The 14,644-nt window shown below is 37.7% G+C and overlaps 1 protein-coding gene across 1 annotated transcript; it reads left to right on the forward strand.

Moving 5' to 3' along the window:
* Window positions 1-6,404: 6,404 nt before the first annotated feature.
* On the forward strand, window positions 6,405-7,372 carry LOC100031312 (olfactory receptor 2G6-like). The gene has a single exon (XM_001380574.5). The coding sequence runs from the start codon at window positions 6,421-6,423 to the stop codon at window positions 7,351-7,353; it is 933 nt and encodes a 310-aa protein (XP_001380611.2). The 5' UTR covers window positions 6,405-6,420; the 3' UTR covers window positions 7,354-7,372.
* The last annotated feature ends 7,272 nt before the right edge of the window (window positions 7,373-14,644 follow it).

Consider the following 14,644-nt stretch of genomic DNA (forward strand, 5'->3'; position numbering starts at 1 on the left):
TTGTGATTTTATGAACACATGGAACTTCACATGAGGAAATGTACTGTTCTGACGCTCCTTTTTTGGAACCTCTATTCATAATTATCTGGGGCCCTGAAAGGCTACATGCTTTAGAAAGAGTCAAATAACTATTTGGCATCAGAGATGGGATTCAAACCCAGAACTTCAGGATTCTAAGAGCTGCTCTAAATCCATAACAATATGATTCTTGAGTTCTGCCTACTCTCTCCTAAAATCTTCCTTTCCTCACAAGATTTAAGTCACCCAGTCAGGGAAAGGGACAGCAGCCTTGGAACAAATGACACTATCAGGAAGGCATCAACTCCATCCCCTTGCCTACCTTAGCAAGCTGGCCTCATTAACAAAGCCTCTTGGAAAAAAGAAAGGCATCACTAGGTGGAAGGGAACAGATGTGGTGAGCTCTAAAGTCCCTGGTACTGGAAAAGTCCAAACACTCACTGAGAGCCATCAAAGACAGATCAGAGATCACAGACAGCCCACTGAGGCACTAGTGTGGTATAATTGAGAAAAGGAAATCAGGATTCACATAGTCCCTATGATGTGCCAGGCATCATGCTAAATGCTTTAAAATAATATCTCATTTGATCCTTGCCTATGAGATAGGTGCTATTGTTATAGCAAGGATGCTCAATGACACCCAGGATCATGGAAAGAGACAGCCTAGCTGGAGTGATCTCCAAAAAAGCTAAGCCCTGACTAGTTACAGCAGCCAGCTTATATACATTTTAGGACTGAGGACAAAGACAGTTGCCCTTCCTTGGTTAGAAACAATAAGGGGAAGAGCCAAGAAGAAGAAAGGGGAGGGAATGAATGAGACTAGATTCTGGGAGATAACTGTGGGTATGTCAGACTTCAGAGAATAGGGAGGAGGGGGAAACTCAGAGAAAAGACAAGTCTTAATATTCTGCCTCTACACTATTAAGATCCCCATTTTACTATGGAGGAAACTGAGGCAGACAGTGATTAAGTGATTTCCTCAGTTATATATATATATATATATCTATGTATATAAAATATTTATTATACATATTATATGGTCATATAGCTAATACATTTGTGAGTCTAGATTTGAAATCAGGTCTTTCTGACTTCTATTCCACTGTACTAGCTAGTTCTCTTATTAACCTTCAGTTCTATTCATGGAAATAAGAATTGAGGTCCAAAAGAGGACCTGCAAATATGGAGAAACCTGCCTTGTCAAATATGGTTTTGCCCAGTTCTCCACTGTTTTAAAGGTGCCTGACTCCCAGTCTGTTGGGGTTTTTTGGTTGGTGAACAGTATTGGAGCCAATTCATATCAGATATTCTGACACCATGCTGGGGATTCTGAAATGCTCCACAGAATGTAATAGAAATGGGCAGTCAATGGTCCTGGGGCTGTGAGATCATTGGACAAAATGGAAAGGCCAAAGGATTTCCTATCAAGAGTCTTGGGAGGAGCTCCAAGTTTGTTACTAATTCTGTAACCTCGAACACAAAACCTCTTGCAGTTTTTTTTTTTTCATATATCAAATGGGAAGGGCACCTGCCCTCTCTGCTTGCCTCAGTTTTCTTTTTCTTGAGTACTCCTGTACTCTTCAGATCCTAAAGACACTAAAGAGATGTTCACACTTGCATAGCCTCAGGGGATTAATTTAAATGGGAATTGCCTAAAGTTAGACTGTGTTGACTGGGAGAGGCAGAGACTTAGACAAAGATAGGAGTGGGGAGGGAGAGAGATAGAAACAGAGACAGAGACAAAGATAGAGAGACAGACAGAAATGCACAGAGTCAAAAAGTCAGAGACAGAGATACACACACACAGAGGCTTGTTTTAAGGGAAAGAAAGATGCTAGAAGACTACAGAGAAAGGCACATAGGGAACATGTTAGAGGGCAGAAATCTATCTAGACACCAAAAATGCCTCATCTTCAGCCTAGACACTGAGGCTGCATCATGATATGGGCTGGGTATCTGTTTGTCTGGGAACCCTCCCTGCTTTCGCATATCCTCAAACTCTGGTAGCAACAGTGGATGGCATCATCATCAATATTAGTTATCCAATCAAGAATGTATTAAGTACTTCTGAATGCTGGGTTATAAAGAAAGACAAAAACTCAGTTCTTGACCCTAAGAATTTCACAATCTAATGGGGAAACAACATGAAAAAAGAGTACATAAAAGATATTGATGACCTTGTTTTATGGAACCACCAAATTTGCCTTTTTTCCCTTAGAAACTTAGTTTCATGGAAGTCTCCTACTGACCCTTGTCTTAGACTGAACAATAGACCTTCAAGTACCCAAAGATCTCAGCCTAGATAGAATTAGTAGATAAAATCAAATCTTAAGCATCCTTTTGTCTTAGAAGTTACTCCCATTGTATCTAGGCCTCTCACAAGTGGTCTAGCCCCTGGCTGGAATCCTCTTTTCATTGTCTCCATGTAAACCAATCAATCCTCCTTCCAGTCCTTTATTCTCTAAAAGGTATAGAAGACCCCAAGTTCTTCAGCTCTTTGGAAAATTCCATTTTGAGGTGCATTTTTCTGGAGTCAGTGTTCCCAGAGTCCCCGAGCTCGTCTTGGTGTGGTATTTTGTGCATGACTCTGCGTAGAGACCATTGGAGCATTGTCTCCCTCTTTCCAATTGAAGACTTGTTCTTTTTAACTACTTTGATGGTTCTGTATTTTTCAAGGTTGACAATATATAAAGTGTGAGTGGAAGCTAATCTCTGCTCTTGAGCCCAGCTCTTAACCAGAACAGTTGTAGTCTCAGAGAGTTGGCATTTTAGAACGTTTCATGTCTGACTGCCTCTGCTGTTCCCAGAGTCTGAATGTAGTGTGTCTTTTATTCTCTGTGATGTTAGTAAGTCTACTTTCATCTACCATTTGAGAGTAAACTCTGTTTAGGTCACAAGAAGATGAAGGAGAGAAGAATCCAATGTGATGGAGACAGATATGCAGGAGCCATTGAGACAAATTATGACTTAATGTTATCAATTTTCTTGCCAACCAGCAGAAAACAAGAGGGAAGCATCTTATGAAGCTGAAAGACAAGGGATCATATAAGTCATCTGCCAGCTGGTGCCAACAGACTTGGATTGGTGTCTTAAAGCTTGTTGCTTTCCTCAGTGATTGCAATCTGAAGAACTATTACACCCAGTGAGAGCAGACTCAATGGTACAGTCAGAGAGGACACAATGAGTAATGATTCCAAGGTATACCCAAGCCTCTTCTTCCCTTTAACAATCTGTTATTGTTCTCTTGTGCCATGATAGATCCTGTTTTTCTATAAAGAAAAAAACCCTGGTTACTCACATGGAAAATATTTGTAATTCTTAAAGAGAGCATCAGAAAGGATAATGATAGGTTATAAATAGATGGGCATTAGTAGATATAGTAGGGGGAGGTCTGCTGTGAAAGGGAATTCTTTATTCTCTTTGTCTGTTTTGAATTAATCAACCAAAAACTTAAACACCCCTACTAACATTAAGTAAGGGAGTTCACAAATCACTTATTTAGAGAGCCCCACCCTTTTAACTCAATTAGTCAGAAATGTGTAAATCCTTTGATAAGAGTTTACAACCTCAGAGGATGAGAGGTTGGTCCCACAGACACTACCCCCTGGCAGTGCTAGGCAATTTGGAAGCTATGATTAGCCCCTGTGAAGTGGAGAAAGGGACAGGAAGTGCTATGGAAAAAGGACTATTAAAAATTCCTGAACTTCCTGTCCAAAGGGTCTTCTGCTTGGGTCTTTGGCATGAATCTTTACCTTGGAGCTTTGGCTGGTGACTTGCCTCTTGGAAGGTGGCTTTGGACTTGAACCTTAGCTTCAACTTGGGACTTTGGCTCTTGGACTACTTCTGGTAAGAATGCTCCAGGATTTTCTCCTTTGGAGTTTGTCTTGGGTAAGTGAGTATCTGACCTTCCTTTCTTGACTTCTGGAGAGATTGGATATGGAGAGGTCTTATACTCTTGGATGAGGCTGTGTGCGTGGAACCCCCCTTAATTTACCACCTAGTCCTCTGGATGAGGGTTATCAAGCCCTGCCACTTTGCTCCAGACATTAAAGCAACATTTAGTGTGATAGACTAGACATTTTCTCTACCTTCTTTTTCATATTACTTTACTTATACTCTTTCCACCCCTTCATAAATAAACTACTGAAGTCATTTTGACTTGAGCTATAATATTTTTAAATTGGTGACCACATTATTATTTTAAAATTCTCATATATTTAGTCAAGCCCTAAATTTAATTCCTTACAATGCATTATTGTTATTACTATAAGTAGCAGAAGAACCAGCAATCAGAGTAGCAATCATGGTTGTTATATGTGGTATAAGAACAAACTGTCAATGCGAACAATCCATGTAGCACAAGTCACACTGTTATAAGGAAAATAGATCCAAAGCAGAATGGGTTTTTCAACAGAAGAGTAATAAGACTAATAATTTCAGGAAACTAATAAGATCTTTGACATCAGCTCATGATGGGGGGAAAGGGGAGAAGAGGATGCAGTTCTTTCCAAAAGATAAAGCAAGGGTGATGTTTATGTTTAGGATGATGGCACATTCATTGCATAATTTCTTTTTAATCTTAAACTTTATGTTGTTAAAAGATAAAGAGAGAGAGAGAGAGAGAGAGAGAGAGAGAGAGAGAGAGAGAGAGAGAGAGAGAGAGAGAGAGAGAGAGAGAGAGAGAGAGAGAGAAATTTCATTCAACATGGGAACATATCCAGCTGCACAGTGAATATAGTGCTGGACCTGGATTTGAAAAGATGTGAGCTCAAATTCAGTCTCAGATACATATTATTTATTTATTATTTATGTGACCTTGGGCAACTCATTTCATCTTTGCCAGCCTCAATTTTCCCATCTGTAAAATATGAATAATAATAGCACCTACCTCCCAGAGTTTTTATGAGGATTGTGAATCTTAAAACTTCTCAAACTATACCTTAGAAGATTTGGTTAAGCAAATTCCCCTATTGTAACAATGTGAGAACTTTTAAAATTACTCCACCCTGCTCAGACAGTGCCTTAGGGGAAGATAAAGTTGTAAACTCCTGAAGGAACAATGAAAAAGTTCCTAACTCATAGTAAAGCTAGAACCTTAAGCTAGGTCTATTTTTAAATGTATTGCAAAAGGGTGCTAAGTACCTATAAAGATTAAATTAATCACTAAAAGATCAAGCAACTTACAAAAGGCAAGCTTAGCATGAGGTGTGAAGTTTTAGTCTACCCAGAGAAGGTGATAACAAAAGAAGATGTGAACTAAGAATGGTCAGTCCACGGGAAAATGTCTACTGTGACTGGTAGATGTGAAAATTTAGGGGAGGTGACATGAGAGAAATTTCTCTTTAAAAGGAGCTGGCTCTCTGAACTTAGTGGAAGTTCGGACTAGTTGGAGCTCGGACTAGTTGGAGTAGCTGGGTCTCTGAACTCAATTCAGGAGTTAACGATTTCAGTGAAGGACTGGAGTTTTGCTTCGGACAAATCTTGTGGTGAGTGGATAAAAGACTGACTAGTTTCCCTTTTTAAGGCTCAGGCCTAGGCCATTTGGCCTAGGCCCTTCCTACTATTTCCTCTTACTCTGTCTCTCCCTTCCCTTAATTCCTTCATTTGTATTAATTAAAATTTCCATAAACCCAGCTGACTTGGGTACTTTTTTCATATTTGGGAATTTTCCCATGGCAACCACTTATTTTTGATTAAAATCAAGACACCAAAATTATCTTTACAGTTTTGGCAATTCACAGTCTTGAAAACCATATTTTTGTGTCACAGGATCAAGTGAGATACTAATTGTTAAAGTGCCATAAAATATTAGCTATTATTATTATTATTATTATTATATGCATAAAAAGAAGCAACAAAAAAGTGAAAAGGTTGGCCTTCTATCCATTGTCCTCTCTAAGGGAAGATAAATGACTGGTTTGACTTTTTAAGTTTTCCTAACATGATTGAATATTCAATCAGGTATTTTGGGGTTAGAAGATGATGAAGATAGTATAGTCTAACCCAAGTTTGATGCAAATGAAAGCACTGAGGTTCACAGAGATCAAATGTCTAGCCTGAGGTCGCATAGACCACTTATGACAGAGCTGACATTTAAACCCATGTGTCCTGTCTCCCAGGCAGTTCTCACTACAGTATACCAAGCTGCCAGTTGTTTGGGAGTCATATAGTAAGGTGCTGAGTTCCATTCTTCCTTTCCTAGGACCTGGGTTCCATTGCAACTGTTAATTTATGTTTGTTTTATTTTGCTCCCAAAGTAGCTGTATTTTCTCAATGGTCCACTGGACACCTAAATATAGGAGGAAAGAAATTCATATTCAACTATGTGCACTTCATTTTTCCCTATGTGCTAATATCTTATCCTGCTTTAGCATCCCAACAGGAGTTCAATGCAGCAGGTAAATGAAGCAAAACAACAACTCCCAAGAGGGTTTTCTTCTCTTGGGCTTCTCTGACAAGCCCCAGTTAGAGACTATTCTCTTTGTGGTCATTTTGGTCTTCTACATCCTGAACCTTGTGGGGAACACAACCATAATATTAGTGTCTGGCCTGGATCCAAAACTCCACACACCAATGTATTTCTTCCTTACCAACCTGTCCTTCCTAGACCTCTGTTTCACCACCAGCGTAGCCCCACAGTTGTTGGTCACCATGAGAAGCAAAGACAAAAGCATGAGCTACGGTGGGTGTATAGCTCAACTCTATGTGGCTATGGGGTTAGGATCTACTGAGTGCATTCTCTTGGCTGTCATGGCATATGACCGCTATGCAGCAGTCTGTCGCCCCCTCCATTATGCAGTCATCATGCATCCTCAACTCTGTCTGACACTGGCTTCAATAGCATGGCTCAGTGGCCTAGTCACCTCTCTGATCCAATGTTCTCTCACCATACAGCTGCCCCTATGTGGTCACAACCGGCTTGACCACATCTTCTGTGAGGTGCCAGTATTGATCAAGTTGGCCTGTGTGGACACCACCTTCAACGAGGCCCAACTCTTTGTGGCTAGTGTAGTCTTCCTTGTTGTTCCTGTCTCTCTCATTCTAATCTCTTATGGCTATATCACTCAAGCTATATTAAAGATCAAATCTTCAGCAGGGCGTCGTAAAGCATTTGGGACTTGTTCTTCTCACCTGGTGGTTGTAATCATCTTCTATGGTACCATCATCTTCATGTATCTCCAGCCAGTCAAAAGTCGATCCAATGACCAGGGAAAATTTGTCTCCCTCTTCTACACGATAGTCACTCCTCTGTTAAATCCCCTCATCTATACTTTAAGGAACAAGGATGTGAAGGGAGCCTTAAAAAAGTTGATATTGGGGAAAGTTATTGGATAATAAAAGTGTTGAGGAGTGGGCATGGACTAAAGAAGACATTATTGCTGAAGCTGATTTGAAATCCCAGGGAATTTCTACTCCTCTATGTCTCTGCTTGTTCCTTTACCTCTGTCACTCCACATCTCTTTCTCTTACTCTCCTCCCCAATCTACTCTTCTCAAATATACAATAGAGTTCTATATCTTGTGTACATATACAAGATATATGACATTGGAGAGGATACAATTCCCATTTTTTATTTCAAAAGACAAGCTACATTTATTAATTTTAAAAACATTTTCCCCAATTACATGTGAAAACAATTTTTAATATTCAGTTTTTAAGTTTTGATTTCCATATTCTCCCACTCCTTTCCACCTTCCTTCCTTACACCCTTCTCCTTTCTCTGTCTCTGAGATGGTAAGCAACCTACTATAGATTTTATATGTGAAATCATGGAAAATATTTTCCCATATTAGTTATTTGTGGAAGAGATTTTAATAAAAAGTAGAAACAAAATGAAATATAGTTTGCTTCAGTTTACATTCAGACTCTATCAATTCTTTCTCAGTGGGAAGATGGTATTTTTCCATCATGAGTCTTTAGGACTGTGTTGGGATCATTGCATTGCTGAGAAAAACAAGGTCATTCATAATTGTTTATTAAAAAAATATTACTGTCACTATGTTCTTCTGGTTCTGCTCACTTTACTTTGTATCAATTCATGTAAGTTTTTCCACTTTTTCCAAAATTAATCTGCTTGTCATTTCTTATAGCACAATAATATACCACCACAATCATTTACCACAATTTCTTCAGCCATTCCCAATTGATGGATAACCCCATAATTTCCAATTCTTTGCTGAGTTGAAAGGAGCTGCAATAAATATTTTTGTACAAATAGGTACTTTTCTCTTTTTTTTTTCTCTTTGGAAAACTATAATGGATTAAAGTATATGTTCAATTTTAGAATATTTTAAGCACTTCCTCCCTCCCTGTCCCCTCCCCCCACCATCTGTGAGATCAACCTCTCATTCTCTGAGGGTGTAAATTCTTAAAAGATTCACAAGTTTCTGACTGATTGAATCAAAAGTTGGAGCTCTCTGAGTAAATGACTTGTGAACTCTTACTTGATGGCTAACAAAGTTTTAAGTAGGGGTTTCTTGATTGATTAGTTTAAAACAGACAAAGAGATTAAAGAATTCCCTTTCACAAGCCCCACTGTGATCCTTTGGGAGACATCTTCCCAATTTAACATTTAACATAACCATTTTGTACCTCTAAAGATCTTCTAACTTAAAGGTGCATACAATATTGCACTTTCTAAGAGGAAATTACAATTGTTGGAGATAAGAGGGAAATAAGAGAGAGAGAGCAAAAGCAATGTTTGCTGTCACAGGTTGATATCTCTGAGTCTATATTAGATAAAGATCTGAGAGCCCTCCTCAGAGGTCAAATTCTCATGATCTGTCTGAGAATGGGGGTCTGCCTTCTTTTAGTTTACCATAACAAGGTTGCTGACCATTCCATGAACCTTGGATGGTGCTTGAATCATTATCTTACCCAAGTGCCTATCTGCATTTCTTGGAAATATTCTCTCACCCCATTTCTTAGAATCCTAATCTTGCACCAGGTGTTATATATCTACCATCCTTGTTGCACTTTCCCAAGGATTGTTTCAATGGTATGTCTTCATTCTTTGTGATCTGTACCTTTAAAAATCCTTAGTTCTGAAATAAACTATATTTGTCCAATACCAGTGGTCAAAACCCTCCCGACTCCAAACTGTGTCCTTTATATTTTGATTCTTATCTTTTCCCTTACCCTTACCTATAGGCAAGGTCTCAATAATTTCCACCTTTGTTAATCCTCTATTATTTTCCTCATTCCTCACCTTAGGAACCCTGGTCTCAGTCCTGCCACCTCCATGGGGGCATTAACAGTTTGCTAGGCACATTGACAAAAAGCCAATTGGGAGCAATTCCCTTTGGCATAAGAGTTTACATTCGGAATAAATGATATGTTCAATTCTATTCAGTTCAATCAATTACAACCCAACATTCATTCTGGTTCTTCTGATGCAGTGTAGATTTATTTATGGCACTTTCTCCAAGCATTCCACTTTCTTGATTCAAGGAGTTAGCAAGCTTCTTTTTCCTGGAATTTCTCTCAAAAAATTTAAGTTAGATTTTATGAAAATTATACAAAACTGAGTTACCTAGCTACCTATATAACAGAAGTTTGCTGACATGCATAGTCATTTGCTATCATTTTGTCATATTATTTGATCAATCTATTATTTTTAAAACATGTAACACCTCTGCTTTAAAGCAGAAGTTAAAACTAGGTACATTCAGGAACTAGTCCCCATATATGGCTTAAGTAGGATGTTCTTTTCAGCTTTTTATGCTTTAATTCTTTGATCTTATTCTAGGTTCTAAGATAATCAAGGGTTATTTTCTGATACTTCCATGTAAATTAATAAAAATATCCAATCTTTCTTATTAATTAATCAATCAGTTTTCATCTCTTTTACAAAAAAAAAAAACTGGAGAAATCTCTTTAATCAAATAGCTTTTTGTTACATATACCTTCATCTCATATGTTTAAACAACGCTTGTTTTATTGCTATACAATATCACCAACCAGGAAGTCCTCGACAGAGCCAACTCCACCAGCATCGAAGTCCTGGTCCTCAAAGCCCAGCTACGATGGTCTGGACACATCATCCGCATGGACCCACAGCGAATACCAAGACAGGTATTCTATGGGGAACTGTCAGCTGGACTCAGGAAACAAGGCCGACCAAAGAAAAGATTCAAGGATCAGCGAAAGTCCAACTTGAAGTGGGCTGGCATGACACCAAAGCAACTAGAACTCGCTGCCTCTGACAGAAGCAGCTGGCGAGCCCACATTCACCAGGCCGCCGCCACCTTTGAAGATGAGCAACACCGACGTCTTGCCGCTGCGTGTGAACGCCGACACCAGGCGACAACCAGACCTCCCGTAACAACTGGCGTCCCATGCCCGTGTGCCACAGACTGTGCGCCTCAGCCTGTGGACTCCAAAGCCACATGAGGGGACACCGTAGATGATAATGCACAAAGACAGTCGTCATTCTCGGTCACCGAGAGACTACCACTACTAATGTACTATTAGCATATTAAACAATAAAAGAGATATTTAAATGTTAGTAATGTATCCAATTTAAGAAGGCAGATACAAATTTGTAATGTAAAATATACCTTTCCCTTTTATTGTTTAAGCCTATCTGATAGGTGTGAAATAGTATCTCAGATTCATTTTGATTTGCATTTCTCTCATTAATAATGTTTTAGAACATATTTTCAGATAATTATATATGGCTTTGATTACTTCATCCCAAAACTACCTATTCATATCTTTTGACCATTTATCAATTAGGGAAAGCCTCATAATTTTACAAATTTGAAAAAGTTCTCTATACAATTTAGATATGAAACTTTTTTCCCAAGAAACTCTTATAAAATTTTCCTTCAACTTATTGCTTTACTTCTTGTCTGAACTAGATTGCTTTTATTTGTACACAATTTTTCAAAGAACTGGAAACTGAAGTGATATCCATCAACTGGGAAATGACTAGACATTGTGTTATATGCTTGTAATAGAATCCTATTGAGCCATAAGAAATGGCAAACAAGATGTTTGTTTAAAAAAAAAAAACAACAACCCAACCCTGGAAAGAGTTATATGAAATGATGCAAAGTGAAATGACTGCAAATCAGGAGAATTCTGTATCTAATAACAGAAATAATGTATTATGTTCACCTGTGAATGACAACTATTTTGAAGAAGGCAAGGATCCAAGATAACTCTAAATATGTTATGATGAAAGAAAGGTTATCCACTGCTATGCAAGGAACAAGCTGAATGTAGACTGAAGCATACCGTTCTTCACTTTTTTCTCCCTGAATTTTTTTTCTAGTACAAGGAATATATATGTAGATGTATATCTTGTTTCATGATATGACATGACAACATGAAAGGAGAAATATTTATACGTACACACATAATCTTATTGTTACCTTTAGTTTTTACACAAGAAACACTTTAAAATAGATTAAACAAATTGCCCTACAATGTGCCACTCATAAGACAGGTAAGCAAACAAAAAATAGTTATGGATTATAGAACAGCTCAATTTTAACTCTGTGGTTTTGTTGTAAAATGAAGATCAGGGGGCAGCTGGGTAGCTCAGTGGATTGAGAGTCAGGCCTAGAGAAGGGAGGTTCTAGGTTCAAATCTGGCCTCAGACACTTCCCAGTTGTGTGACCCTGGGCAAGTCACTGACCCCCATTGCCTAGCCCTTACCACTCTTCTTTCTTGGAGCCAATATTGGCTCCAAGATGGAAGGTAAGGGTTTTTAATTAAAAAATAAATAAATAAAATTTTTAAAAACTGAAGATCAGTCTTTCAAAGTTGAGTCCATGGTGTCAAGAATGACCATATGTAAAAGTTAAATTAGTCTGTAGTGATAGAAATATTATATTTTGAGGTTTATTAAGGATTATTAGAAATCAAGGATACAAAATAATAACCATGCTTGTGCCCAGGGGCTGATTAGCCCATTCAAAGCTTACTTACTACATCATTGCAATGGCCAAGCAGAGAGCATGGGGGGCATTACTGCCAGTTAAATACTCATTGTGATCTCACCCAGGTGGAGACTCAGGTGAGATTATAGGGAATTTTGGGAAATACCAAGGACTTCTGGGGATTGAAGTCTAGGGTTCAAATCTCCATTTTTACACCCCCCTCCAAGAGCCAAGGAATACTACACTCTCCAATAGGTCTTGTAAATATACCAACTTTGAAAATACAATAATTTGAGGATAAGAGGAAAAGAGAACAGAACCAATAATTGCTAGGCACACTGACAAAAAGCCAGTTAGGGGGCAGTCCCCTTTGGCATAACAGTATATATACAAATAAATGTTCAATCAACCACACCCAAAGTTCATTCTTGATCTTCTTGTGCAGCTTGTGGTCTGTGGAGGCATCTTCATGGTGTCTTCTCCAAACAGTTCAGTTTCTGGATTCAGAGAGGTAGCATGTTTCTTAACCTAAAATAACTCTCAAAAGGAATTTAAACTTTGCAATTTAAAATAAAAATATTTATACATTTCTCCCCTGAAGAGGGTGATTGAAAAACACAGGGATCACTTATGGATGCATGGCTGAGTTATGAGGTATGTGAATCAATTGGCAAAAGAAAGAAAAAATATTTTAAAAAATCCAAATAAAAAAGATAATTTCTGGATGAAATATAGACTATCAAAGTCTTATGTGTAAAAAATTATAATTAAAGGAAAAATAAATCTATAACAAGTCCTTGAATCAGGGCCCAGTTAAAATGATGTAAGCAATTAAGCATTTACCCAGTCAGTAGCCAGGATTACAGAAAGTTGTCACAATATGAAAGACAGAATAAGGGACAAGATTATAGGAGCCAGGTAGGAGCCAAATTTGAGATACTTGTCTGTAAATATTTTCACAGAGTGTGGATACAAGGAAGGCCTACATCTTAATGTATGTCAGGCATCACAACCTCAAGTCTCACACAAGGTTCAAGTCCTTAGTATTGGTTTAGAAGTGCATCAATCCTTCCTGGATTGGTTTCTTCTTTTTTTATTCGACCAGTGAGCTCTTCTTGCTCTTTTCAGGTTAACCTCCTTTTTTTGTATTCTCTTGTCTTGGAATCAGACAGAATCATTAAGCAAAGTCCCATAATTTTTTGAACAATTAATGGCATCATTTCTATAGTCTCAAGCTTTGGGGGCATGCATTGACATTATAGCAAATATATTTAAAACTTATATTACTGCAAAATCAAAAAAAGTTAAAGAAAATCTTAATACTGGTGACATGTGCTTCAAATATAAAAAGGAGAGAAAAATTTAAAAAACTGAAATAGTATATTGCACATGCAAGAATTAATATAATAAAAAAGAGTTTTAAAATTCAAAAATATATCTTATAATCATTCACACACTGTGTCAATTAAGAAAAGGTAGGATACAAGGTTTCTCACCAAAAATGAGATCCACTTCCTCTTCATACCTGGTCATGATCCACTGTGAGTACAAGGAAAGGAATTTCACAAAGTAACAGGTTTTTTTTTTAAATAAAGAATAGTAGTTCAAAATCCCCAAAATTCTCAATAGCCCAATTAATTACAATAGCAAACAAACCCACTATCACATTTAACATAAGTATGCTGTATGACATATAAAGAAAATGGATACTTGTCACAAGATTTTCAAGTGTGGCAATGTTTCAACCTTGGCTGAGATATTTAAAAACAAATTAAACCTCATTTCAGGTCTAGAACATCATCAAGAAATCTAGATTGTTCTGGTAAAAGGGTAAAGTGAGATGAAGAGTTATAAATGAGAGATGCTCCTCTTTGGGGAGCCATCCAAGGGTACCATGCCCTGGAATTAACTTCCCAGCTCCTTTGGTATGAGACTGCGATGTCCCATACATTCACATTTTTATAAATGTGGGAGGTGGAGATTATAATTGTATTTCATTGAAGCTACTAAAATGGACCTTAACTCCTGTTAGAGGCAGGTAAGATGACCAGAGTTGGAAAAAAATCTAAAAATCATGTCTAAAGACCCCTTAAAATAAATTTGAGATATTTAGCTCATTAAATTTTCCAAAGGTTGTTATACAATTTTAACCAGTTTTTATATATGGGCTTATTCATTAAGATTTGTTCAGTATAATTATAGGGGAAAAGCAATAGAATATAACAGTAGTTAAAACCCAGTACACTAAAATTATTCAGTGTAAAAGAATATCATTGAATACATTAATATATGAACTTAAAACCAACAAAATTAAATCTTAGACAAAACAATTAGCAAAATGCAATAGAATACAGAGATTTTTATAAAACATTGGAGTCTGAAAAGTCTTAAAAATATAACCTCCAGTCTCTTTAAAGTTTGTTGTTGTTGTTGTTGTTTTGTTTATTTGTTTGTTTTTATCCATTGAGATGCCTATTGTCAGAACTATGGAATTGGTTCCAAGGCAGAAGATGGGTAAGGGGTAGGCAATGGGGTTCAAGTGACTTTCCCAGGGTCACACAGCTAGGAAGTGTCTGAGGCCAGATTTTAACCCAGGACCTCCAGTCTCTAGGCCTGGCTCTCAATCCACTGAGCCATCCAGCTACCCTCTCATAGTGAGGGTAGGTTTTTGGAATCTCTAATTGGGCCAAAGAGTTGCAGGGAGATGAATTTCTCTCCTGAATCTCAGGTGAGATAAA

The sequence above is a fragment of the Monodelphis domestica genome, chromosome 4 (genome assembly GCF_027887165.1).
Source record: "Monodelphis domestica isolate mMonDom1 chromosome 4, mMonDom1.pri, whole genome shotgun sequence".
Taxonomy (NCBI): Eukaryota; Metazoa; Chordata; class Mammalia; order Didelphimorphia; family Didelphidae; genus Monodelphis; species Monodelphis domestica.